The following is a 27,537-nucleotide window of genomic DNA, read 5'->3' on the forward strand; positions in this document are numbered from 1 at the left end:
AGTTATCATCGTACAGTTCTGGAGCTGAGAAGTCCAAAATGGATCTCACTGGACTAAAATCAAGTGTGGTGTTGTCCTTATTCTGGAGGCTCCAGGGGAGAATCCTCTTCCTTGCCTTTTCCAGCTTGCATTCCTAGATGACCTCCTTTCATCTTCAAAGTCAGCATTCTCCTCACTACGACTTCTGATTCTCCTGCGCTCTTCCAGTTTTAAGGACTCCAGTGATTACACTGGGCCCTCCTGGATAACCCAGGATACTCTCCTGAAGGTCAGCCGATGAGCAAATTGAACTCATCTGCAACCTTAACACCCCCGCTTCCCACCCTGTAACCTAACACATTCACAGATTCCATGGATCAGGACGTAGACATCTTTGGGCGGCTGTTATTCTGTCTACCACAGGCCCCAAGAGTGAGAATGTTGAGTTGTTGGGTACATATACTTCAAAAACAACAGCCAAACTCTAGAGTACCTGAAATTTCCTAATAGAAGACCATGAGAAAGTCCCTTAACTTTTGTTCTGGATCCTTTATGTGAAAAATGAGGTTTTTTTTTTTAAACTAGATCCAACCCTTCAAGTTCTACAACTCAGTATCTAAAAACATGACACTGAGTTGTAGAGCTGGAATGCTTGGATCTATGATTGAAGCAGAATGTGATTTCTTGTGGGGCTACAGGAGGGTGGAAAGATGTGTAACCCACAAGCAAAAAAAGCCAGGATTTCACAGGTTGTGGCAGACTGACTATATTAATGGTCCCAACTCTTTATACTCCCTGTATCTGTGATTTCTGTCATATAACTTCACAGTGTTCTCCCTGGTCTTGGCCACGTGACTTACTTTGACCAATGGGATGTTATCAAACATGATGCCAAGGCTTGAAAAGCACTTGTGCATTTCTGTCTGCTGTTCTCGTTCCTCTGTCTTTACGAGAACTTGCCCAGGTTAGCCTGTTGTAGGGTCAGACACGTGGAGCAGAGCTGATGCATCCAAGCAGTCCCAGCTGTGACTATCTAGATCCGCCAGCTGCCAGCTGAACCACCAGACATGTTAGTGAGCCCCATCGAGATTAGAAAAGCTGCTTAGCCACTCTACAGTTAACTGCAGATGTGTGAGCGAGCCCAGCTGAGATCAGCTGAACCCCACTAAGGTTTTGTGATTCGTCATGAGGCATTTATAGTGGCAAGAGCTAATGATATACTACAGGATGACCAGATATTTGGTCTCGCAATCTTTTTCATAAGGGACACATGTCTATTTCCAGCCCAAGTATATCCATTCATTCATTCAGTAGACACTGACTGAGCATTTGCTCTCTGTCAGGCACTGCTCCAGACATTAAGGATAAAGAAGTGAAAAGGAAAATTTCCCAGCACTCATGGATGGGACTTCCATTTTATTAACTGGAGACAAAGAAACACATAAATATTTGGTATATCTGATGGTGAAGTGTATTGTTCAAGGGGAACAATAAAGTAGAGTAAGGACAGGAGATACTAGTTGTGAAAGATGGTGGGGGTTGCTATTTTACAGAAGGTTACTCAGGAAGGCCTCACTGATAAGGTGGTGTTTCAGCAGAGACTTGAATGAAGGAGATGATATGTGGGCATCAAAGAGAAGCACATTCTAAGCAGCGGGAATAGCAAGTGGAAAGGCTCTCCTGAGGGAGCATACCTGGTGTGTGCATATTCAAGGAGCAGCATGGAGGCCAGTGTTGTTGGCTGAGTGTGCTTGAAAGGGAGATGATGACGTCAGAGAGGCAACGGGGTGGGGGGTGAGGGAGTGGAGGGGCGGGAAGGGAGGCCAAGGCCCTAGGGACTTTGGCTTCTACTCTGAGCATAATAGGAAACCTAGCTGGGCTTTAATTTTAATTTTTTAATGTGGTAAGATATATAACAAAAGTTACCATTTTAATTGTTTTTAAGTGCACAATTCAGTGGTATTAATTACATTTGCTATGTTGTACAACTATCATCACTATTTATAAAACTTTTTCATCACTCCAAAGAGAAATTCTGTAACCATTAAGAAGTAACTCCCCATGTCCCTTATAATGTCTAGTCTACTTTCTGTCTCTACAAACTTGCCTACTCTAGATCTTTCCTATAAGTGGAATCACATAATATTTGTTCTTTTGTGTCTGGCTTATTTCACTTAGCATAAAGTTCTCAGGTTCATCCATGTGTTAGCATGTTTCAGAACTTCATTTCTTTTTATGGCTGAATAAAATTCCACTGTATGGATACATCAAAATACTAATATATCGAATGCATTCTGTTTATGCATTTGTCTGTTGATGGACACTTGGGTTGTTTTTACCTTTTGGTTACTGTGAGTAATGCTGCTATGAACATTAGTGTACAAGCATCTGTTTGAGTGCCTGCTTTCAACTCCTTTGGGTACATATGCTAGGTCACATGGAACCCTAGATGGTTTTGAGCATGAGAAAGACCTGATCTGATTTACAGAGAGGTAGAAACAGGGAAACCAATTAGGCAGACTGTGTTTATTTTCAGATAATATAGTAGAGAGCATGAAAAACCACCTCTCACAAGAACATTTAAAAGAAAAAGACTGTAGCAAATAACACTATCCTATACCAAGGATGCTTTGTAACTGTTCATAGGAACTGCTCTCATCTGAAGGATAACAGAAAAGAAATAGCCAAAGTCACTGAAAAGGGAAATTTAAAAACACAATCACAAAGTATTTATTTTAGGTAACTATACTTTATAAATGCCGTTGCTGTCATAAACATGCCAGAAAAGACCAATGACCAAGTCCTCGTCTCACGGTGTATACTACGTGATTTGGGCAAAACATAAGTCATGCCCATGCACATGATAATGCATCTTAACTAACTAGGCCCAAACAAAACCTTTACTGACTACACCATGTCACCAATTTCACAACACATATTCACTGATTACTTCTTATGTGCCAGTTACTGCTGAATGCTTCCCATGCATTACCACACTTCATTGTCAAAACCACTCTATCAGAAAGATTCTATTACCCCCAGTTTATAGAAGAGGATGGTAAGTGACCAGCCAATGATCACACAGTTAGTAAGGCATAGAGCCAAAATTCAAATCCATACAGGATGACTCCAAATGTCATGCGCTTAAGGGATGCTCCATTCTTTCAAAATGGATTTGGCCAAGAGAGAAGCCCTGGAGCCAGGGGCCTTTAGAAGGAACACGCTGATTTGATAAAGTAAATGTGCAATGGTTCTTCGCTTTTTTTGTCCTTTGGACTTCTGTCTCAAGTGGTGGCAAATCTGAAAGGCACTGATCTTACTTTTGTAGGCTGACTTCCCACTAGATAACTGTTGGCTTGACATGTGCTTGAATATTTATGTTTCTCAGTAATTTTATAGAATTGCATTGGGGAGATAGAGGGACAGGAGAAAATTTCATTCTCCAAAGCCCTTTAAGTTTAAAACATTACAAACTATGTTAGAAAACAAAGAAATTTATGTTTCTATTATTTTAAGCATAATACTCTGAGTATGACAGGAGAAACAGGCTGTCACTTTCATCATTAGAAAGTAAAAGGAAAGAAAACTAAAATTTATGGTTAGAAGCATGCCCAGATCTAAAGTACTTATACCTACAGTTCCCATGAAAAGCATTTAAATTTGCAAGATTACTATCAGTTTAGAAAGGAGCTTTTGCAATCTGCTTATCAAGATGTTAAACGACTTCAAAGAGCAGGTTGGGTGGCTTGAGTGTGATTTTTTTTCAGCCCTTGAAGAATATACTAATTTCTTAAGTTGAAGTAACAGAAGTTATCAGCCTATTATGTACTCTCAACTTCCCTGTCTCTGGTTGAGAAACTATCCATTCCACCGTGTGTATCACTGAAAGCCAAGTCCATTCAACAAATACGTACGAAGCACCAACTCTGAGCCAGGCACTGTGCTGGGGCCTGGAGCTGGTGGTGACTAGAACAGACAGGGTGGCCTTGCTCTCATGAACTTTTCCTCACACAGACGGCTTTCACTGTTAGACATGTGCTCAAAAACTTTCCAACATGCATGGTAGAAACTTCTAGTATTCACCCATATCTTCTCCCTATTTATACAGAAGTATGTATTTCCCAAACTCGTGAAGTTAGGTGGGGCCATGTGAATAGTTCTGGACAATGGCTGTGAATAGAAATATCACCACTCCCATGTGGAGGCTGTGAAAAGCCTGGTTTCTCCAGCAATTCTCTTCCTGCCCCGGACAGCTACAGTCAACCTGGGTCCCTGAGTGACTGTGTGGAGCAGAAAAACCCCCAATTCCAAACTGCCCACTAAATGGTATGAGATGTGTTGCAGCGTGAGCAGGAAATAAATCTGTGCTGTGTTAAGCCTGAGATTTCCGGTTAACTTGTTACTGCAGCACAGTCTAACTTATCATGGACTAATAATACATGTGCTTTATTGTCTAATGTGTTAGGTACACTCCAAAACCCAGAGGTCCCACTCTTCATACTGAACATTATTTTACACTGCCTCCCGGCTGCCCACATCTGCTTATGGATGCCCAAGTAAAGCCAGATTTATTCCTGTGCATTCTGTCATGACTTACGTTCTTTACACATTGAGAAAAATTTCCTTCTTCACTTGCCTCATTAAGTCCTTCTCACCTTCAAAGTCCAGTTCTAATCTCACCACATCCATGAAACCCTCTGCAGGGGAAATGTCTGAATACTCTCTTCACACTGACAGTTCTTCACCTTGTAAATTCTACCATACTGATTCCAAGAAACATTTCCTATCTTCCTCTGTCCCAAGGGTGCAAACTTGAGACACTGATTCCACACTCAGATGCAAAGTGTGTGAGACATGGATTGTGAAGCAAGCTTCGTGAGGAAGCAGACAGGGCTTGGGGCCTCTGCCCTGCTGGGGCAGGAGGGGCAGAGGTAACATCTTTTACCACCAGCTTCTATGTGGTCCTGGGTGTTGTTTCTGGAGACTCAGCAGAGTCCATTCCCCAGCCCTTCCAACAATTCTGTGAACTATCTAGTATCCCTTTTAAGCCCTTTCCTGTTTAAACTAACAGAATTGTTTTCTGTTGTCTGCAACCCTGACCCATACATTCCCTTATCCCGCAAGTCTTCAGAGGTCTCCCTATGTTCCCCTCCTTATGATCTGATGCCATCCAATTTAGCACTGGATATACTATAGATTTTTGTTTCATGAGCACATATCTTCTCTTTCCAACTAGACTTTCATCTCCTCGAGGGCAGGGATCACATCTTAGACTTCCGTATCCTAAGCAGTGCTTGGCACAGTGCTGGGTCTACTTGAGGAACTGACAGATGACCAGATAATTTATCATCCAAACCAGGATACTTTGGAGGATGAAAGAAAAGGCACTATTATTAATTTTACCAGGACAAAAGGTATAAACTAGGACTGTCCCAGACAAACCAAGACATATGGTCATACTTCACACTGATAATTATTGACTGAGTAAAAAGGGAAAGACATTTGAAGGAAAAGTAACGTAGTCAAAATGACAACACAAAAGAGCCATTCTGGACACCTCAGATTTGGTAAAAATCATCCATAAACTTTAATCACAAGAGGAATTATGTCACACAGGGCAGCTAGTGTACCCACATAGGACCCTCTCCCTCACCCCAAACCCTCCCCACAAAGGTCACAACAGAATAGCAATATAACCACAAAACATCCAGACTGAAATCTCCTCAAAGGCCAAGACCACTTTCATTATTTCTGTCTCCAATATTTAGTCCAGTGCTTAGACAACATTATGTTCAATCAATGCTGAAACATATCATAAGAAGCCAGGCATTACCTACATGTTGCATGTGAATAATTCAGGCTCAGGGGGCCTGATTCTCTTCACTTGCTCTCCCTGCTCTGGCAGTCTGCCCACGCCGTTGCCTAAAGCTCACAGCTCCTTCTACCCCCGTCTCCAATGTGAGCAAAGGATACAGAGGCGGGGAAAGTGCTTGCCCAATCTCATCCTATGATGCCTTTTTGTGAGTGTGTACAGCAGTGTAAAGAGCACTTCATGTGTTCTAGCTGCCCTAGCCTCGGCGAGAATAAAGTGAGGTAATACAGGTAAAAGCCTTCACATCACATAGTAGAGGCTCACTAAATAGTAGCTATTATTATTATCAAGGCACAATTAGTTCTTTGATGCACGCAATTCCCCTCACCATGCCCCAGCTACAAGCCTCAGAAGGAGGAAAATTATCATCCGTGATTGCACAATTAGTGATGCAAGTGAAATGAAAGCTAATTGTTTAGCATTCGCTCGCTCTGATGGTACTTTGGACGGTACTCAAATTGGTATGTGGAAGGTATTGCAAACATACTAAATATACTTCAAGCTGACATAATCATACTGGTTCAGCTGTAATGCCCAATAAAATACAGCTCAGCAGCACAGAATAAAAGCTGTGTATCTAGACTGTGAGACCCAAATATGTCCTAACGGATCTGCAAAAGAAACTAATTAGATGCAATATGAAAGAAATGGACTAAATATTAACTGTATTATGGTTTTAACTGTGACACCAATTTAACATATGGGCAATGAAGAATTCACTCGTTATAAAGTTTAAAAAAAACCCCAGAAATCAGAAAAACTGCTTGGGATTGGAGCCAATATCTTGGCGGTGGAAGGAAAACTAGGAAGGAACACACCCTCATTTGCTTCTACCACGGTTAGCTGATCTGTTTGAAATTAGATCCACTTTCAACTGTTTTAACTTAATTATTAAGCCATTTTTTAACCTCATGAATGCAGTTTTCATGTGCTTTCAAATCTGGCCCTGAACTAATAGACCCTTTCACTTCAGTGGTTTTGGAAATGAATGTTAGATAGAGAGGAAAGCATTTTAGTGGTGCTTTCCTAAGGGTCAAAGCTCTACAAATATAGTATAGTTTGCACATAAAACTCAGTACACCTGAATATCCTGCTGCCCCTTTTTCTGGTAATGAGGCAAACCACGGCACCCTTTAAAATTTCTGCTTCCTTTCTAAGTGCAGTGGAGTGTGTTGGTGCTGAGCTATCTAACTGCTCAAGCAAATCTATTATTAGATCAAAGTCCCAATAGATGAGAAACAGGTGGCAGCCAGGCACCCTGGGGGAGCATTCCCTTCACTCATGAGAAACAAAATGGTAGGTCCAGGTCTCCATTCCAGAACATTCTCCTTTAAAGGGGCATTAAAGAATAAGAGGAATAAATGTCTGTCAGTAAGAACAGCCAATGCTATGAGATTGTTACTGAGCCTCTTTCTGTTAATTTGTCATTCTCATTATGCGGAGGAACCTCCTGAAGTGATCTGGCTTCATTTGCCATTTTGTAGGAAATCGATTGCTGATGATTACAACATTTGAAATGACAAAAGATTGGGCAACTTTAACCTTCATTGCTTAAAGTAAAATAATGCCTTAGCATGTACACAAATTGATAATAGTAATAGTAGCCAACGTTTATTGACTGCTAAGCCATTTCCATGTAAATCCTATCAGGTGGGTACTGTTATTATCCCCATTTACAGAGGAGAGAACTGAGGTGGAAAGAGGTTGAGCAACTTGCCCAAGGTCACAGTTCTTGTAAGTGGTGAACCAAGGATTCCAATCCAAGTGATCAGAATCCAGAATCCATGTTCTTAATTGCTATACTATACTATACTATAATTGCACAGTGAAACCAAACGGAAGCAAGGTATCTTATAAAAAAAGTAAACAAAATTTACATAAAAGCCAGGAAAGTACTGCTGTTTAAAGGCATACTTATTGAATCCCTTTATCAAATACGAATATATCTATCATGCACGAGGCACTTTGTCCACATTATCTAATTTAATCTTTTGCAAATCTGTTATTTCCATTTTCCAAATGAAGAAACTGTGATTCAAGGAAGTAAGTTGCACAAGATCACAGGAATTGTAATTTGAACCCAGGGTGAGAGACTCCAAATCCTCAAGCTCTTTCCACAAAGCCACCCTGCCTCTTCTTTCTTTAAAGCGATTCTTTATTACTAGGAATAAACTCAAAATGAGAACAACTTTGGAATAAAACTGACTCCTTATAAGTTTAGAAGTAGGAGAGAATTTTGTTCTTTTCCATCTTCTCCCAGGCACAACATAGCTCTGACTTCTTAAGTATCGATCTTGGTAGGAGTCAAGTGATTTGTTATAACATGGGCCATAAAAGGAGAAAGAACATCAGTAGCAAAACCAGTTAGCCTTTATCAAGCAGCAGTAGTGTTCATATTCTCTTGTCTTCCTAAGGCAGACTTATAACTTGAATAGCACTTTTAACAGAGCACAGAGAAAATGATTAATATTATCCATTTTCTCATTTTTTTCTCTTTTTTTGTATTCAGTGTAACCTTAATCTGGTATATAAAGGAAGATACTAGTCCAGAAGCGAGCGTATAAGACTTCTGTAACTCAAAAGGGAAAGGCATTATGGACCTGGGCTTAAAAATTCGGGTTTGACCTACACCCATCAGGGAAGCAACTACCAAAAAAATAGAAAATAGCAAGTGTTGGCAAGAATGTGGAGAAAGTGGAACCCTTGCGCACTGTTGGTGGGAATGTAAAATGGTACAGCCACTGTGGAAAACAGTATGGTAGTTACTAAAAACATTAAAAATAAAATTACCATATAATCTAGCATTTCTACTTCTCGGTATATAGCCCAAAGAACTGAAAGCAAGGTCTCAAAGAGATAGGAGTACAACCAGGTTCATAGCAGCATTACTCACAATAGCCAAAAGGTGGAAGCAACCCAAGTGTCCATTGATGAATGAATGGATAAACAAAATGTGGCTAATATATAATGGAATATTATCCAGCATTCAAAAGGAAGAAAATTCTGACACATGCTGCAACATGAATGAACCTTGAGGACATTATACTAAGTGAAATAAACTAGTCACAAAAAGACAAATACTGCACGATTCCTCTTATATCAGGTACCCAGAATAGTCAAATTCAGAGAAAGAAAGTAGAATGGTGGTTGCCAGGGCAGGGGGAGGGAGTTTCGGTTTTGTAAAACGAAATGAATTCTGGAGATTGGTTGACAACAATGTGACTACACTTAACACTAATGAACTGCACCCTTAAGTGGTTAGGACAGTAAATTTACGTTATGTATATTTTACCACAAATCAAAAACAAAACCAGGCTTGAAAGTTGGTAAGACCTAGATATAAAGCCTGACTTGCCTCTTCTACCTTCTAACTTTGTGACTCAAGATAAGTTATCTATTGAGTTACTGAAGCTCAGATTCCTCATCTCCGAAATAGGGATAAGAGCAGTATCTTCCTCATAGTTATGAGGATGATATGAGGGAATGCACGCGAGACATTTAGCACAGTGCTTGGTTCACAATAAGTACTCCATAATTGTTGGCCTTGAGTCATAGCAGTAGGCACGGAGTATTTAGCCAATGGCAACGCCGAGTGGGTACTGAGAGGAAAAATCCCTTGTGGTCTCTCAAGAGGCCTCAGGAGGCAGCATTTGTTGCCTTGGGGGGATTTAACATGGCCCAGGGTTTGGCTCACCGCCTTGAAAGCTCAGAAACTGAAATGCTCAGCATCCACAGAAGAGACCAGATGAATAAGACACAGGAGACGAGCGTATAAAACCAGAATGCCAGTTATTAACAGCACATTTATAGAAGGCTGAACAAACCTAATTTCTCACCTGGTAATCATGGACTCGACAAAGGGAAGTAAGCGAATCAGATGTACAATGGTACCAGGTAAGATAACTAGATGTATTCCTTTCTATATAGGGATGGTTTTCAGACTTTTCGAAGTCCATTGGTCAAAGCATCCTCTCCTCCAGGATGCAAGTGTTCGCTGCCAACGTTGGCTTCTGGACCTTTCTTGTTTGGCTTGCATGTCTGACTACTCCTACCCTCTGACTGTTTCTCTCACCACTTTAATGCCTTCCATCACACTGCAGTGAATTCCTGCCGGCCTGGGAGACAGTAATCTCTTTAAGGTGATTCTACCTATCTTTTCTTTGACCAAAAAGGTGTTGGGTTTCAGACAGGGTAGTACTATTCCTCTCAGATAACAGAGCAATATAGACTTTCATGTATTTTGTTTAAAAGCTTAACAAAAATCATTAGAAACATTCACTGAATTTCTACATATGGCTAGGGAGTAGTAACCACCAAGATATATTGTTAAGTGAAAATAGCAAAGTGTTTATCATTTATCTAAGAAAAAAGTGATAAAAAATATGTCTATGTATTGTTCATATTGTTAAAACAAACCATTGGAAGAATAAACTAAAACAAAAAAAAGTCCTTCAATAGGTGGGAGAGGAAGCAGGGTGGAGGGAACAGGAGTAAGTAGAAGGTAGAAGGTGGACTTCTCACACCATACTTTTTTGTAGACTTGATTTTGCAAAGTATTTTACATAATTATGAAACAAAATTAAATTAAAAATATTTTTCCAAACAAAGGAAAACAAATGCTCCTAAGTGTGTACTGATTTGTTGGCGTAACTACATGGAGAAGAACTATTTTCAGGAAACTTTAAAACCATTATTTGCCTATACTTTCCTAGTGGGATATACCCTAAGAACAAAACAACTACAAAACTACCTGCCACACCTTAAACTGCTTTCAATGATTATATTGTTGGCGGTAGTGTTAGTGCGGTTATTATCAGACAGTTATGTGGGTATTACAGGATAAAGCAAATGAGTAATTGTGTTTTTGGGAACTGGAATGGAAGGAAAGTTACAGATGCCAGACAGAAAATTTCTAAATTTGACCTGGATGAAAGCATTGGTATGATTGGGGGAAAAAAAAGGGTTTTCTAGCTCCACCTGCCAAAAGGCATAAGAACAATGACCAACTCAACAGCTTACACTATAGTCCCTAAATACTGTTTTTCACTAAAAGAAACCAGAGCTCCTTGGAGACATGGCTAATTCCAGGTCTGGAGCAGAGAGTGTCCAAGATGAGCCTGGAACATCCTGTCATATCAGAAGGCAAGGAACTATTAAGATCTCAAGGAGCTATGTCACAAGAATTGAGAAACCAATCTGAAGAGCTTCTACTGTCCAAAAATGCAACCATTTGAGTCACCAATTAAATATAATAATTGCAATGTATAAAAGCACATCAAATATGTAAAAAATCCATGAGTTTATAATACTAAAAAACCTCATTGGTTACTTTTGGAGGATGCTGAGGAATCAACTCAAATCTTGGAAACTGGTACACAGAGAGCAGGCATCAAACCTTTATCTCACCTTTCCTGTATGAACTGTACCTTGGGGTAAATAAAAATAAGAGAACGTTTCTTTTCAGAGGAGTACTTTTAGCTCATCAATGAGGAAGGAAAGACAGAATTAGAATCCTACCATTTTGAAACCCCTAATGACTTCAATGATCGTAGGCAATGCCCAAAATTGACTGACACATAAGGAGGACACCCAGACATTATATGCCTCATAAGAGCATCACATGAAAATAGCCTCTCAAAAACTCAAACCTGAATCTGATTAAGTCTCTAAATCTAACTACCACTTTATAAAACAAATGGGGAACACAGAAACCTGTTAAATCCTATCAGAGGATGTAATTAGCAAATTCCAGACTGTGGGAAATGCTGCAGGACAAATAACCTGGTTTCTTTTACAAATAAATGGCAATACAAAAAGAGAAAAAAGGGAAAGCCTATAGGTTAAAACGACTTACAAAACACACTAATTGCAATGAGTGGACTTTATTTGCATCCTGATTCAGAAAAATTGTTTAAAAAATAGCAAAATTAGAACACTGAGTTGACACTGACCGGATAAAGAATTAATGTTAATTATTTTTAGATTTGATACTGTACTGTGATTAGGTTTTTAAAACGAATCTTCACCTTTTAGAGATATTTTCTGATATATTTCTAGATGAAACGATAAATAGGATTTTCTTTAAAAGAATCAGGGGGAGACGGAGGTGAATGTGAACACACATGACATAAGATCAGCTATGACTTGATACCTGTTAAAGGTGAGTAATGGGTACATGGAGTCATACTAGTCTCTCTACATTTGAATATGCTTGAAAATTTCTATAATAGAAAATTTCCATAATAGAGTTAAAACAAAACAATTCTGTGATCCCAATCTTTGATAATGGCTCTCAAATAATTTTTCATATTATTGAATGGTCATGGATTGGCACAGGTGACATCAGCTCCGCTTATCCAAAGGTTTTCTTCAGATGGAATGACTGAACAGCACAGCAATTTTCCAAGGAAACTTCAATTGTATAAAAAGATCATCACATTAAACAGGGTATGTTACCACAAATTTAGGTTCCATGTGTGAACATGGTAAAAATATCATGCTCTTAACATCTTAAAACTGTTTTCCTCAAAGTTGCTATTCCTCTGGCCCCTTTCACTAAACATACACACAGCTTTTGCCTGTCCCCACCACCATTTTTATAACCCCCTTCTGAAGAATTATTAATATATAGATGAGAGACAATCTCGAGCATCCAAGGGGATGTTGTTCAACTATACTTTCTGAAGCTGGTATTGTGAAAATTTGGTATTATTACATTAAAATGTTAGAACTGCTTTTCAAATATCAAACGCTCCTCCTCACTTGAGAATTATTTTCCTGGAAGAGTGGTTCTCAAACTTCAGTGTACATCAGTATTACCAGGAGAGCTCGTTAAAAGATTACTGGGTTCCTCTCCCATAGTTTCTGATTCAGGTCTGGGTCGGGGCCTGAGAATTTGCATTTTTACAAGTTCCAAGACATCGCTGATGCTGCACTTCTAGGGACCACACTTGAGAATTACTGTCCTAGAACATCTACAAAAACTTGTGTGTCCCCTGCTGCCTCCTATCTCTTCTTCATCCTAAGAACAAAATCCCCTGACAGTTTCCATAGAAAAGTTCATGATCTATCCCTTCTTTGATTTATATTTATCCCTTTGAACTCTATGATGCCACCCATTGGATAATTAGTACATAACCATTTTCTGAAATTAATTCTCCTTAAGTGATACTTATTCAAAAATGTTCCCTATTACATTGAAAGTGCATTTGGGCTTCCACCTTCCCTAAAAATAATCAGACTAATTTTGTTTCTCTTGACTACCCTCCTCTTCTTCTCTTCCTCTATTCCTCCAACCAAACTGAAAAGAGGATCAGTGATAATCATAAAAAGATTTTACTATATGCTCTTTCCATTAGAATATAATTTGTTAGAGGACAGTAACCTTTTGACTTTATTGTAGCTTTTCTTTTCTATCACGTTATAGGCATTTACCTATTATTATTTGAAAATAACATGGCCTGATTTCTATTAATATTTATAGAATTCAAAGTCCTGGCGCAGGGCAGGCATTCAATCCATTTTTGTCAAATGAAATATTTCAGTCACAGAATCTTAGAGACAACTGAGGTTCAGGAAACCTAAGTGATATACAAAAGGTCACAAAGTCTGTTACCACAAATGCCAGAATCCTATAAATCTAGATGTCAGGACTCCCACCCAGCCTGTGCTTCTTCCCCTAGTCTGTTGTACCTCTCACTAGTTTCACCAAAAGAGGTCAACAGGGCCTAAAGTGAGACAAAAGAAATCCAACAATAATCATAAAATTCACAGTTAAGGAAATACATTTACTATGGGAAAGAATTTTTTAGCACAATAGTCTGCTTTAGATGCTTTGGCCTTTCTAGATTTGTTTACAAAGTATGAGGAGGAGGTTACCATTCTACAAAAACACAGGAAAAGCCTAGAAAATTCAGAAAGATAGAAATTCTGATGGGATTGGTTCTCTGGCACTGAAGAGATTATCCTAATAGAGAAATTCACCCCCGACTCCAACATATACAATGCGTACTGTATGATCATGGCTGAAATAATTAACAAAACCAAAATTGTTAGTACCAAGGTCATCTTTAGAGTCTGCTCTTTCCAGATGCAGCTATATTTGGAGGAAAGGAAAACAACCACTATTTATTATGTTCTAAGAATAGGATTAGGTGGTGAACATACACTATTCCATGTATTCCTTTGAACAACCCCTATGAGACAGCCATTATTATTCCCATTTAACAGACTAATCTAAAGCTTGGAGGAGTCACATGCCTAGTGTAAATTGGCAAGTCCAGATGCAAACCCAGGTCCATCTGACCCCAAGGTCACACTTCATCCAGAGTTAAGCTCATTTTTTTCATTTAAGAGTTCCAGCACTTTTATCAGTGTGCAAAGATCTCAAAAAGTCTGAGACATGATTATAACCTCTATCATCTACCAACAGATCCTATAAAAATGGAAGCTGTTCTCTTCCTGCTTAATTTATATTGGTTCATATAATCAGCAAAAACATTTGTAACACCAGGACAAATTCATTAAAGAAGGCTTTTCAACCCTGAATTTGGCATATCTTTAAAAGCTGACAAATAATGAAGAGTAAAGCTATGTTCAGTAATTTATATGAAGTCAGAAATGGTGATGGAAGACTTGCCTGATGTTTCCCTTAATGTAAATATGCAAATCAATATTCCTAACCCTATGGCCTCATGCACGCTATAAGACTATTCCTAGAAGGGCCAGCAGCCAACTGATCTTTATCCTCATCTTACCCAGGACTTTGGGGCCATCCTGGTTCAGAGGAGGCTGGTGGTAGAACTGATGAGAACACTACTTCCTAGGCTAGAGGAAGAGAGAGGAGAGTAGAAAAGCCTGCCCATAGCAATTAAATGGGTCTGCCCTTTTAGAAAGTAATAGTTATGGAACTAATAAAAGAGTACTACTTTTGCTTACTTCTGTATTATTAATGATGATATTTTACAACACCATTCCTTTTAACAGGCATACACGAAGGAACTAAATCAGGTTGGGTCTTGGAAAAAATCCTTTGCCCACTACTGCCCATTTGTTGTGAAATCCTTTCCACTGGGGCAACATAAAATCAACCTGGTTAAACACCCTGTGTAGAAAAATAAAAAAATAAGTCAACTTCCTTTAAAAGTTTCTTAAGTATTAGCTAACATATCAAAAGCTAAATCTCTAGCAATATAATTTAAATGCTGGATCACTCTGTTCCTTCCTGGCCATCCATCCAAAGCCCCAAGTATGAACTTTTTTAAACAGCAAACATTAACGGTTATGCTTATCAAGTTTTACAGTTCACCCCTGGTTGAGCAGGATGACACACTTGGCAGGGTTTTGACAAAGGCTAGTCTACATCATTCCACTATCAGTCAGATGGCTGGGCACACGGATTCTTTACATGCACTTGTCAAGCTCGTGAGAGGTATCACCCATGTTTGGATACCAGAGTCCATCACCACACTAAGTGAGAATATAGATAAAAGCACCCTCTTTATCACTCTTCCCAAAGTTTAATTAACATGCCCTTGCAATTTATTTTGAGGGAAAACATAATACATGTATTAAAACAACTTTGGAATAAGATGGCCAGATAAATATCACTTACCTTTTGTCTGTATGTTAAGTCACTGCTATATACTTTTTTTGGGAGCACTTAACAATTGTGTTGGAGAAAGGACATCAAATGATGCTTAGAAAGGTGATACACATTTTCATTTCACACTCCATCGGCTTTTACAGCTGTAGCTCAATGAAATGTAAGAGAGAGCTTGGCAAACAGCCATATTTACCAAGGTATAAAATAGGGGTCAGGTTACTTTTTTATAGAAAGAAAAAAATGTTTAATTTTCACTCCACATGACTAAAGCAGATATTCAGCTAACACCCTAGAGAAAGGCACCATAACCACATACTCTGACATGGTTTAATGCCTGTTTAACTGTAGGTTTTTACGGTATTATAAACAGCTTCATAAAGCCAAAAACTATTCCTTTCCTCACCTCCTTCCACCCAGGATCTACTGACACAGAAACAGACCGGATCAGATCATCTTCCGTGTTAAATCTTTCTCCTGAAAATGATGGCTTTTGCCCTCTGCTACTAGCCTAGAAGCAGAAACAGCTTATCCCCTTTACAGGCAGAGAAGCCAAGCTACAGGCATCAGCAAAAATGCATCTTTCTCATTCAGACTTCAATCCGTCAGAAAGGATTAAAGCCTCATGCATATATAAAAAGGGAACTATAAACGATAACAGAAACATGGTCTGGAATCTCTGTGCTTCCACAGCTGCTGTTTACTGGCAGGGCAGAGGGGACAGTCTTTTACTCACCTCTGTTAAGCCTGAGACTTCTCCTTTTGCTAATGGTTTGCTGATGGATGGCGTGTATACTTTGGCGTCTGACACTGGCTGCCCTTTCATAAAATGTTTCCCTGATTCATAAATGTCCACTTCGACCATTTTCCCCATGAATGTGGGGTTCTTTGGCACTAAAACCTTTAAAAAAATTTCAGAAGGCTTAATGTTATTTAAAATAACCTTTTTATTTTAGAACAGTTTTAGATTTATAGAATTATTGCAAAGATAGCACAAAGAATTCCTGTATACACCGCACTTAGTTTTCCTATTATTAACATCTTACATTAGTATGATACATCTGTCACATTAATGAGTCAATATTGACATATTACTATTAACTAAAGTCTATACTTTATTCGGATTTCCTCAGTTGTCTTCTAATGTCCTTTTTCTATTCTGGGATCCCATCCTAAGTGGGCTCTATCTTCCAGCTGTCCAAGGATTTGGGGATCTACCAGGAAGGGAAGGCATTTCTGGGAGGAGCTACAGGGCTGTAGATAGAGCTCTTTCATTGCAGGACGCCTGTTGTCCTAAGGCATGTGGAAGGCAGACCTGGGAAATCCCCCAGCAGTCAGCCAGTCACTTCTGGACAGGCCTTTGATATTCTGCTCTTGGCTGTCCCATGCAATGAAGAAAACTCAGACAACACTGATGAAAGCCTTACATTTTTAATAACGTCCAAGTTAGCTGTCAGACTAATGGCTGGAGTAGACTCTTCAAATAAAGGCCTACATGTTTGTGTGTATACGTGTGTTGAGTGTGAGTGTGCACATAAGCATCTGCTTTGGGGAAAGGGGAAGAACATTTAAAAGCAACCTTTTCAATATCCCAAACATTGGTGTTTGGAGTTAAATAACTCCTTTAACTAATGATTGCCATTCATTTCTTTTCATTCTACTATAAAATGCATGCATTTGTTAGTTCTTCCTCCATACAGAATCAGCTACTCTGAAGAGTACTTTGGCTAGTTGACAGGAAACTGTCAGATGGTCTCCTTCCACCAGAGATTTCTGATAAAGGTACTTGTTTACTTCGAGCAAACGTTTCCCCTCCTTTAGGACTTACAGGTAGTTTGTATGCATTATGTCCGCCTCACACTTCTATTTTAGTATTGTAGCTGTTTGCCAATCTCTTCAAGTTAGGTTCCAAAATAAATAGACTAATTCTAATCCAGCAAGACTCTGACATCTAGATACAATCTTCACTTCTGGAACTCATCTTTTTTACAAAAATAACTTCTATGAAATCTTTGATATGCTCAGTGGTAGAGACAAAAGTCCGATGAGAGCCCCAAGTTCCACAGCTAATTTCTCTGAGAGGCAAAACTGGACCTTGGTCTTTCTGAGTTTGATTTTTTATGACCACTGAGTACACTGCTTCATCAAAGTATAGGAAAAAGGTCACCTGGGTGGCGAATTACTCATGGCAAGCAAATGAACTAAAAGAGCTTTCGTATCAGGATATGAAAGCCCTTTTAAAGCAGTTTTTATAAAACAAGAAAATCTCTAGAGTAAACTGTCCCTGGGAGATTTGGTACTATTCTGGGGGAAAATAACTCTCCTTGATCTGCTGCCTTGATCTGAATGAAGGGCTCAGTGTTTGTTCTCCTCCGGTTTTAATAATTGGAAAAAGCCTGACTGCTTTAAATTGGAGGAAACAGCTAATGAGGCATGCCATTGCCTTTAAAATGAAGGGGAAAGAAGTTCCCTGCTGAGGCAAAAACCCAGATGGCAAGAGAAAGGAGAGGGAAGAGGCAACCAAAAGACAATCAAGCTCCTCCCCAGGGCTGAGCAGAAGGTTGGCCTGAATAGGAAAATGGCTCTCTGGAGTCAATTAATGAGATGGAAAATGGGGAAGAGATGCAGCTCAAACAAGGGGTGTTGGGAATCCTTCCTCAGCTGCAGACTCTCCTGGGTACCATACAGGGCATGTTTAGTCCGGGCCTTGAAAAGCTCCCCCACGTTTCCTGAGGACCCAGTGCCCAGTCTGAGATTATTCCACGTGGAACATCAACGCTGGAGGCTTCTTCAGCTACTGCTTCCCTGCCATCTGACATGGTCTGTCGGCTTTCCTGGCCCACCCCCTACTTGACTTGTCCACGCCGGCCTTAAGAGTCTTCCCAAGTTCTAATTCTAGCCATGACCCACAGAAAAAAATTTCACCTCTTATTTAATGAGAAAGGAACACAAAAGTAGGAAAACTCATTTGATATAAAGAAAAGTTAATACAATCCAGGAATGACCCATGAAATCCCTATGCCCCCAGGAGAGTCTCCCATCCAGGAGGCCATATTCTGTCTTCTCTTTGGCCCTTTCCAGGGTCGTGCCCTTGAAGGAGGCATTCTGTTTTCTTCAGTCACTTTTGAATTGCTTTACCACCTGGGGAAAGTGGAATCCCAAATGCTGAAACACAAGTCTGGCTACGGGGGGGGGGGGGGGGGCAAGGCATGCTAGCTTGCTCGGACAGGGAAAGGCAGCTAGTAAGTGCGGAGTCCTTGGGGCTGGCCTCAAAAAAAACCTCTCAAAGTGAAGTTGGTTCAATCCTCACACTGGTCTCCAGAGTTGTTCACTCTATTTGAGTTGAGTCCATGGAACAGACTCTTTTCTTTGCCCCCAGCATTTTTATCAGGGTGGAAGTTAAAAAAAAAAAAAACAAATACTAAAACTAAACAAAAAACCAACCAACCAAAAACCTACGTGAGTGCTGAGAGGAAATCCCTGCCCTTCCACACTGATGCTGCCCATGCCGACATGCTTCCTGTCTTCTGGACAGAACTTTCCCCTCTACTTTGCCAGGCTGTGGGAATTTTGGCAGTGATAATTGCCTGTTCTAAACTCCTAAAAGCCCTAAAGCTGGTCCTGTCAAAGATTCATGAGGACTAAAACACACTTATTCCTTTGTATAGAATGTTTTGTAGACTAAGCCACAAAGATAAGCCCCATGTTAGCCTGGCTGGCTTGATGCTATAAAATAGCCTTGCTGTGACAAGATTCTGCAGCCTGCCCTCCCTGCTACCTGAGCCCCCACCGTGTCCCTCTTGCTTAAACTGATTTACTCTTAGAACTCTTTCTCATTTTGGAGAAATCTTAAGAATCTGGAAGTGTCTCTTACCTGCTCATAGAATCGATTATGTGCAACATAAAACTTGGAATCAAAAGATTCCTCTGTTACTAACACTTGTTGTCTTTCACCAACCTGTGGAGAGAAGGGGAGAAAAAAGGAAAGATAAGGGTAAACCTGAGAATCCAAAATAAATGCCAGTCTGAAGAGTCCTAGACCAGTAAGGAGTGTCTTGTTGAATTTAAAGTAGACCCTAGATTGCTAGTTTCTTAACAGCTAACACAAGAATCACTGATTCAAATTTCCTGAAAGACATTATTATCTATGTAGTAATATAAAATTAGCATAGTATAAAATCTTACTTCCTTACATAACCATGAAACAAAACTTGATCTTATTTCCTCCTTCAACAGAAGTAAGATAATTAAGGCTTCTAAGACATACAAAAATCTTTTAAATATCACTTTGTTTCTTGAAACAAAGTTGGAAAACAAGCCAGAACAAGCTGCTACTAATCCAAATTCATGAAAATATTTTGGCAATATGAAAGAGTAGTAATAAACATTAATTTGAGTTATGAGGGATGTAACACTAAAGAAAATGCCTCCAACACTAGTCATTAAATCCTTCACATAAACATTTCACATGTTGCATATGATTCTGAAATTACTGATTAATTCACAGATCTACTTGTTATATACATTTTCTTTGTCACAGGCAACTGTCTCTTCTTTGTTGCAGCCATGACCTCATGTTCATTTTTTTTTTAAAGAGTAAGCAAAAATATGGGATTCTTAATTCTCTACAGGATCAATCTACATTTACGATCTAAATATGCATTTTTAATAATCAAGAAGTTAAATCAGCCAAAACACTAGTTAAATAAATGTGATTATTCTAGAAAATTCTACCATTTCAAAGTTTATTTTACTGTGAAATGCAACATTTAAAGTATCAATTACTTTTTTTTTTTACAAGGTTGTCAAAATGTCTGATGTAGCAAACTAGCTGTATTGAATGATTAGGCCCGGAATTATTTTTGCCATTGCTACTTGAAAAATACAACCCTCTATATTAAAGCACGTTGGCAAGAAGACTTTGTAAAAGCAATCCCTATTCTCAGACGTAGGAACTTGTCACCCTGTTCAGGCAGTTACCATTTAGGAAACATAAACACAGCTGCACTAAATAGACTACCTAATAATTAAAAAAAACCCAAAAAAACCCCAACCAGACTCCCCTCTCCAGCATACAATGCCAATACCTAAATACACCGTAATTTACTATTTCATTCAAAATGTAGCCCCCTTAGCCAAAGGTTGTAAGGTCTCTAGGATGATACTTATCACAGACTTTTTTAAATCCCTGAAAACCAATGAAAGTTCCTGCAACATTAATCTCTTTTAAAAATCAAGTTGCAACAACAGAAAGTTCCCCCAACTTCTACTTTGAGCTTTAATGGCTCTGTTTATTAAAAAAGATGGATGAATACTGGGTTTCACTGAAGTATATTCTTCTGGAAGGAAACTTAGACTGTTTGCACACATTTCACAGTGTGAGTTGCTTACAACTTAGGATAAGTATTTGTCAATGGTTCTTAAGGAAATCTGCAATTACACTTCATCTAACATTAAGTTTTCAGGAAATTAACAACAATACGAGACTGGAGAGCCACTGAAAATGTATGCTGCTTCTCTCCTCTTGTAAGAATTAATGTGGATAGTTGTAGTCATCATTTGGGGGCTGTTCTATTTTATCTGGAGATAATAATGATGACAGTAACATACACACATAGAGTTAGAAAGACTCGCTATGTTTATACACAGAGGGCAGGGCTTTCGATCAACCATCAGGGAACTATTTGTCGGGGAGTATTTGACTATTATTTGCCAAAGGGATTCAGGAAAACTGCTATGTGCAGTCATTTATAGCGGCAAACACCTCTCCTTTTTTTTTTTTTGTCTCATTGGTGAGGCTCTTAAAGATCCCCAGAGGATACTCAGCAAAAATGAGCATAAGAAAGGCAGGACTTTGATCAAAAGCTGCTGCAATCTATCCTCACTCCCTAAAAAATCAACAAAGACAAATAAAAAGAAAATATGCAGAAGACCATTTATTAAGAATGAAGTTGTAATGAAATGAGTATCAAATACCATCTTTAAGAGAATCAACTATTTCAAATAACATTAAAAACAACAATGATGTTAAGGAAGGGCATTCAGGTGGAACTCTTGAAGAGGCAAATTTGCCTTAGTGACATCAAGGAATTTATGGGCCAAGGGTATGTATATGAAGCCTCAAAATCTTTTTTTAAATAAGCCACCTCCCCCTATACTGTTTTCTTCCCAATCCCACAGGATAACCTACGGTGGTTAAAGACCCGCATAGAGCAAGATTTAGGGTAATCATCCCGATTTGTCTAAGAATGCCTCTGCTATCCAGCAAGGAACTCCCAGTCTCAGAAAAAAGCAAGGCATCTGGAGAAAAGGGCCAGACTACAGATATCCTTAGGCCACTAGGACAACCACTACCAGCTATCTACTATGCTAATGGTGGAGCTAATCCTCTAGAAGGGATCAGTTTGTCTTACATACAGAGGATGATGGAGAATACACTGTGCCTCATCTGATATTCTGCATCATCTACACCCATGTGATATTCTGCTGAGAAGCAGGCTTCCATGGCTACCTCACCGTCACTGCAGAACCTTGCCTAACAGCTGGAACCACTGATAGGAACGCAAGGTCCCATCACTGGTTTAAGACCAGCCCTTTGCAGAAGAAGTTAACAGAAAGGCTGCTTGTGTAATTTAAAACATGAACAAGCTCCTGTGAATACATAAGAGTTCGTTGAAAATAACAGTTTTCATAAACTTTGTGACTGGTACCACAATGTGGCTGTTCAGCAAGAGATGATTAAGATGCAAGTGGAATTGTAAACCTAAAGAATAGTCTAGAGGATGGCTTCAAGATAACTGGATCAAGCACAGGAAGAAAGGGGAAAGTCATCTGGAAGCAGAAGGAATGGTCAGAAGCGGGAATGCATGGTTCTAGCAGAACCTAGGGGAGAGGAGTCTGAAGAAAGGTGATTCACAATCATCAAATGCCACATATTTGAATTGGGCAGTACGGTGGGAAGACATAGGGTCTGGGTAGACTATTTTTAAGATAAAAGAGATCTGACTAAGTTTTCGGCCTTCACTTTCCTCATTGGAAAAAATGAGAGTTTGGTAGCAGTGACATGGAGGTGGGGAGATAAGAGTGGGGCTGAAGAAGAAATGGATAATAATATTTAAAGGACCTTTCTGTTCCAAAATTCTAAGTCATCGTTCATGGTAGATCTGTAGGTTAGGGATTGGTATGCTGGCAAGGTTTCAGATGAAGGAAATACGTACTCTAAATCCAGGCTCTCTTTTCTTACAGTAAATGTATGCTTAAAGCCCTCTGCAAATTACAGCTACTTTCTTGCTGCACTTGAAGTAACAACCTGATCTTTAATACCACCAAAGAAATATTTACAAAGTCTCTTAAAAAACTATCAAGTGACCTGAACCTAAAGAAGCCTGTCAAAATCTTTCTAACAAACCCCTTTTTTATAATCCCAAGATGTTCCTTTTCCTTCTGATGTGTTTTATAGGTATATAATTTATAGAGATGATTAAATAAATTGCTTACTTAATTCCCATAACATTTTAGAGTTTAAGAACTTGGGATGGAAATAGAAACCCATGCTCTAGCATTTCTATGGAAAACTCAGTTTCCATTGACAAAATTTGCCCCTCAGGACATTTGTTAGGACTTCTGAAATGGCTGCCAGTCCTGGTACCTGCTTTAAAGCCAAGCATACTTTCTAATTTACTCATCAAATGTCAGCGGAGAAAGTAATTCTTCCGAGGATGCGCAGAACTTCATTTAGTTCATTTAACCTGACATTAAAAAGACACTTTACAGGGGCTGGCCCCGTGGCCGAGTGGTTGAGTTCGCGCGCTCCGCTGCAGGCGGCCCAGTGTTTCGTTGGTTCGAATCCTGGGCGCGGACATGGCACTGCTCATCGGACCACGCTGAGGCAGCGTCCCACATGCCACAACTAGAAGAACCCACAGCGAAGAATACACAACTATGTACCGGGGGGCTTTGGGGAGAAAAAGGAAAAAATAAAATCTTAAAAAAAAAAAATAAAAAAAATATTAAAAAAAAAAGACACTTTATAAAAAATGTATAATAAAAACAGGCACGTGAAACGATCCCTCCATTTCACAGATTGGGTCAATGAAGAGAAGGAAGGTGCAGAAAAAGCCCCCACAAGATCTGCATTACTGGTGATCTCATAGAACGCTCGGGAACTATGGCCCTGGCCCGGCTGTGAAAGAATGAGTGTGGTACAATTTTCCAGGCCTTGTTGAAAAGATATGAGAAAAGCTCTTATACTTTTTTTTTAACCACAAAGGCAGAAAATAAAGACAATATTCCCCTAAATAGACAAAGAAGGTAAGAACCTGAAGAGGGCTTAGCAATCTCTGATTTCATAGAAAACTAAAGTCCGGCAAGATGTGATGATTTGCTTAGTGGCAGTGGCGGAGAAGAAAAGGCAGTCTTGGCCCCATTCCCACTGCTTGATGCCTCCTCTTTAATCGCTAGCTGTAGAAAATGTACGACATCATGGATCTAATTTTGCAGTGCATGACTTCTCCTTTAGTAGAGAAACATCTGTGACAAACAAAAAGCAATGTTTTTAAATTCAACTTTTGGGTAGAATTTTCAATCCATTACATAATCAGCTAGCTGTGGTATTTGTGTCACATCTATGCTTAAAGTTTCCCAAGTGCCTGAAGTTGTGAGAAACATCAGTTCTAACCATATGGCCAGAGAACACACATAAAACACCCACTTGCATTAAAAAAGCAGCGGTTTCCAAGAGAGTTTGGTTGCTGAATGAATGCTCATTCAAGTACACTCTACTTTGTCATTTGTCCTAAAACAAACAATATTCTATATGGCTCTATGAGGACTTAAAGAGAGAAACTAAAAGGAATTGTTTCAAGACAGGCAGACAATACTGAAATTAAACAAAGACATAGAATATTTGGCCTTCTATCCTTAACCCAGTAAGAAATGCTACTTATATAAGTATTCCTTGGACTAGAAGCAAAAGGTTTCTTTTAAACTCTTCTATGACTTTAAATATAAACCTTATGTAAAGTTTACTTTTCTCTTTACTAGTTTTATTTTTCTCCTTCTCACTTTTGTTTTACTTAAACAGAAAACCTGAGCTGTGGCTTTGGAAAATAATTATAATTCAGTTTCTTTTCTGAAGGGTTAAGTTAGAGAGATTTCACTATTTCAATAAAACTGCTCAGAGTATCGAAAAACATTCACAAAGGACAGAGAGAAATTTGAGGACCAGTGTAAGAGAAATATGTATTTCTTGAAAACAGTTATAAAAAGGTAAAGACATTATTTCGCTTCCCCTGAAAAGTTTCTAGCAATTAATTTTTCTGTCCAATTGCCTTAGGAAAAAAATGGAGATTAAAACATACATATCAAAAGCTCTCATAATTATTTATATCACGTTCCTAATAAACTTGAATTTTATCTCTGTTTATCCTACAAAATATTCTGACATGCTACTTCTGCAGCTAAATTCTTTTTTTTTTATTGTAGATAATAAAATACAATTTTTCTACCTGACTGGTTTCTGAATGCATGACTCTGGGAAATGTCAAATGTCTTTCTTTAGCTCCAGTCAAATTAGTTTTTTTTTTTTTCCTAAGCTGCCTGGAACATGTTAAACACAAGGCTGTGACCTTAAACTCTGAAATAATATTTCTAGTGTCTGTGCAAAAGCCTGCCCTCACATACACCTTTAGACTAATTACTGCAGTGTAATGTTGCCAGTGAACCACTGTAATTACACTTGGAGAAAAGTATGGTCTTGTTCTTTCCTAGCTAATGAAAATGATAACCTTTCCATTTTGATTCATCATTCACAACAGGCAGAGCATGCGATGCTGGGTCTCCAGGGTATACGGTAATTTTCCTGACTGTTTATGCACAGTTCTGTTTTCTGGCCCTGCAGAAGCTGGAATTAAAGAACCAGGCATACTTATGCTAAAAACAGTCAACAGTAATAATAGCAATAACATTAAAATTTAATATCATCCTTACTCTACAATGCCATTCTATAATGAAACAGGGCCATGACACAGGACTGTGTGTCAAAAATGATGATAGCATAGAAAACAAGTAATGGGCCTCTAAGTCCATCCTATTCAAAATGCTTGCCATCATTTTATTGGTTACTTAAGGATACTTGAGAGAAGATGTTGGACAGTTTATTCTCAAAGTCAATGGACTTGTATCTGACTCTTAAACAATGACAGAAAAACATTCTACTAGATTTTTTAAAAACAGTATCTTCTGTGTGAAAAAACAATTATTCTTTAGCTCTACTTATTAGTAGGATTAAACATATTCAAAAGGGAAGGAATGTTTCTTTGAGGTAGACTATCCCCACCTCTAAGTATTTCATCTACACATATCCATTAACTACCACGAGTGTTTATTAGAAAAGACTACTGCATATTGAACATGAAGAAAAACTGAAAAACAATTTAGCTTTTTGAAAGTCCTTCCTCCCAAAGCAATGATGCAAGATGCAAAGACCAGACCCAAGGTGGTTCTGTTGAATCAAATCAGATTGAAATTTCTTCTAACAACAGCCCCGTGTGCTGTTTTCTTCAATTGCTGGTTGGTTTTCTTCCAGCCATGTGCTCACCTCAGTAAGAGAAAGACAACCCATGGGAGTCTTTTCCCAGTTGGAGGCAAAATGCCATTTGTAATAACAAAAGTATTTTCATCTGTTGGTTGAGAACTAACAGTAATAGTACAGTATGGTGCTTTATTGATCTGGTTAAAATAATTCTTGACAGCAAATAGTTATATGACATATGCTGACCTGATCTCTTTCCAGCAGCAGAGATCTACATATGAGTGCCGACTGAACTTCCAATTAAAAAAACAGCCAAGATTTAACCACCTGCCTGTACATTTTTAGTATTCTAGAACATTCTAAGGCGTTATCTACAATGCTTTTGTGGAATTTTTGTGCGTGTGTGTGTGAGAGGAAGATTTGCCCTGAGCTAACATCTGTTGCCAATCTTCCTCTTTTTGCTTGAGGAAGATGGTCCCTGAGCTAACATCTGAACCAGTCTTCCTCTACTTTGTATATGGGACACCACCATAGCATGGCTTGATGAGTGGTATGTAGGTCTGCATCTGGGATCTGAACCTGTGAACCCTGGGCTGCTGAAGTGGAGTGTGTGAAGTTAACTGCTATACCACCGGGCCAGCCTTGATTTTTTTTTTTTTAATTGTGGTAAGAACACATAAGATCCACTCTCTTAACAAATCCAAACAAGTTACCCTTCCTTATCACAGACCTGGTACAAGTAGGTTAGATCTATTTTTCCCATGCCAGGCAAGCTCTACAATGCCCAGGCAGCAGAGGAAAACACTGAACATTTAAAACTATCTAAAGCCCTATGGCCAGATGTTGCCAGTAATATCCATCCATGACGTATTATTAATGGGATAACTAAGTGGGACTCTAATAGGATATGTGTGTGAAACTTTTTTTTTGAGGAAGATTGGCTCTGAGCTGACATCCACTGCTAATCCTCTTTTTGCTGAGGAAGATAGGCCCTGAGCTAACATCTGGGCCTATCTTCCTCTATTTTATATGTGGGACACCTGCCATAGCACAGCTTGATAAGTGGTGTGTAGGTCTGCACCAGTATTCGAATCGGCAAACCCTGGGCCGCTGAAGTGGAGCGCGCAAACTTAACCACTGTGCCACCAGGCTGGCCCCTGGAACTCTTCGTTATTAAAAGTTCAACTCTAAGAGGCAACAATTATCTACATTCACTTCCACCTTCCTGCTCTTTTCCCACTGGTCTCTATCAGTCATTACTCAGGAAGTCTGGGCCAATCTTCTTTGATGAGCTTCACATAAAAGCACAGAGGTGACTACACTTATAGCTCAGAACTACTGAACAGATTAGAGGAGATATGTTCCAAGACCCCTAGCAGCTGCTTGAAACCACGGATAGTATCGGACCCTATATATACTATGTTTTTTCCTATACGCATATAGATATGATAAAGTTTAATTTATAAATTAGGCACAGTAAGAGAGTAACAATAATTAATAGTAAAGTTGTCTTTGAATCCATTACTAAGTAAAATAAGGGTTACTTGAACACAA

The 27,537-nt window shown here is 39.0% G+C and overlaps 1 protein-coding gene across 14 annotated transcripts in view; it reads right to left on the minus strand.

Moving 5' to 3' along the window:
- CDKAL1 (CDK5 regulatory subunit associated protein 1 like 1) overlaps positions 1–27,537 on the minus strand; it is a 612,104-nt gene that overhangs the window by 14,644 nt on the left and 569,923 nt on the right. For all 14 annotated transcript variants that reach the window (XM_070515582.1, XM_070515574.1, XM_070515583.1 and 11 more), the window contains 2 exons: positions 19,327–19,410; positions 16,189–16,353 (listed from right to left, as the gene is read on the minus strand). In XM_070515582.1, the coding sequence (XP_070371683.1) occupies positions 16,189–16,353; positions 19,327–19,410 (249 nt within the window). The remainder of the gene's footprint in view (positions 1–16,188; positions 16,354–19,326; positions 19,411–27,537) is intronic.

This window comes from Equus asinus, chromosome 8 (genome assembly GCF_041296235.1).
Source record: "Equus asinus isolate D_3611 breed Donkey chromosome 8, EquAss-T2T_v2, whole genome shotgun sequence".
Classification (NCBI taxonomy): Eukaryota; Metazoa; Chordata; class Mammalia; order Perissodactyla; family Equidae; genus Equus; species Equus asinus.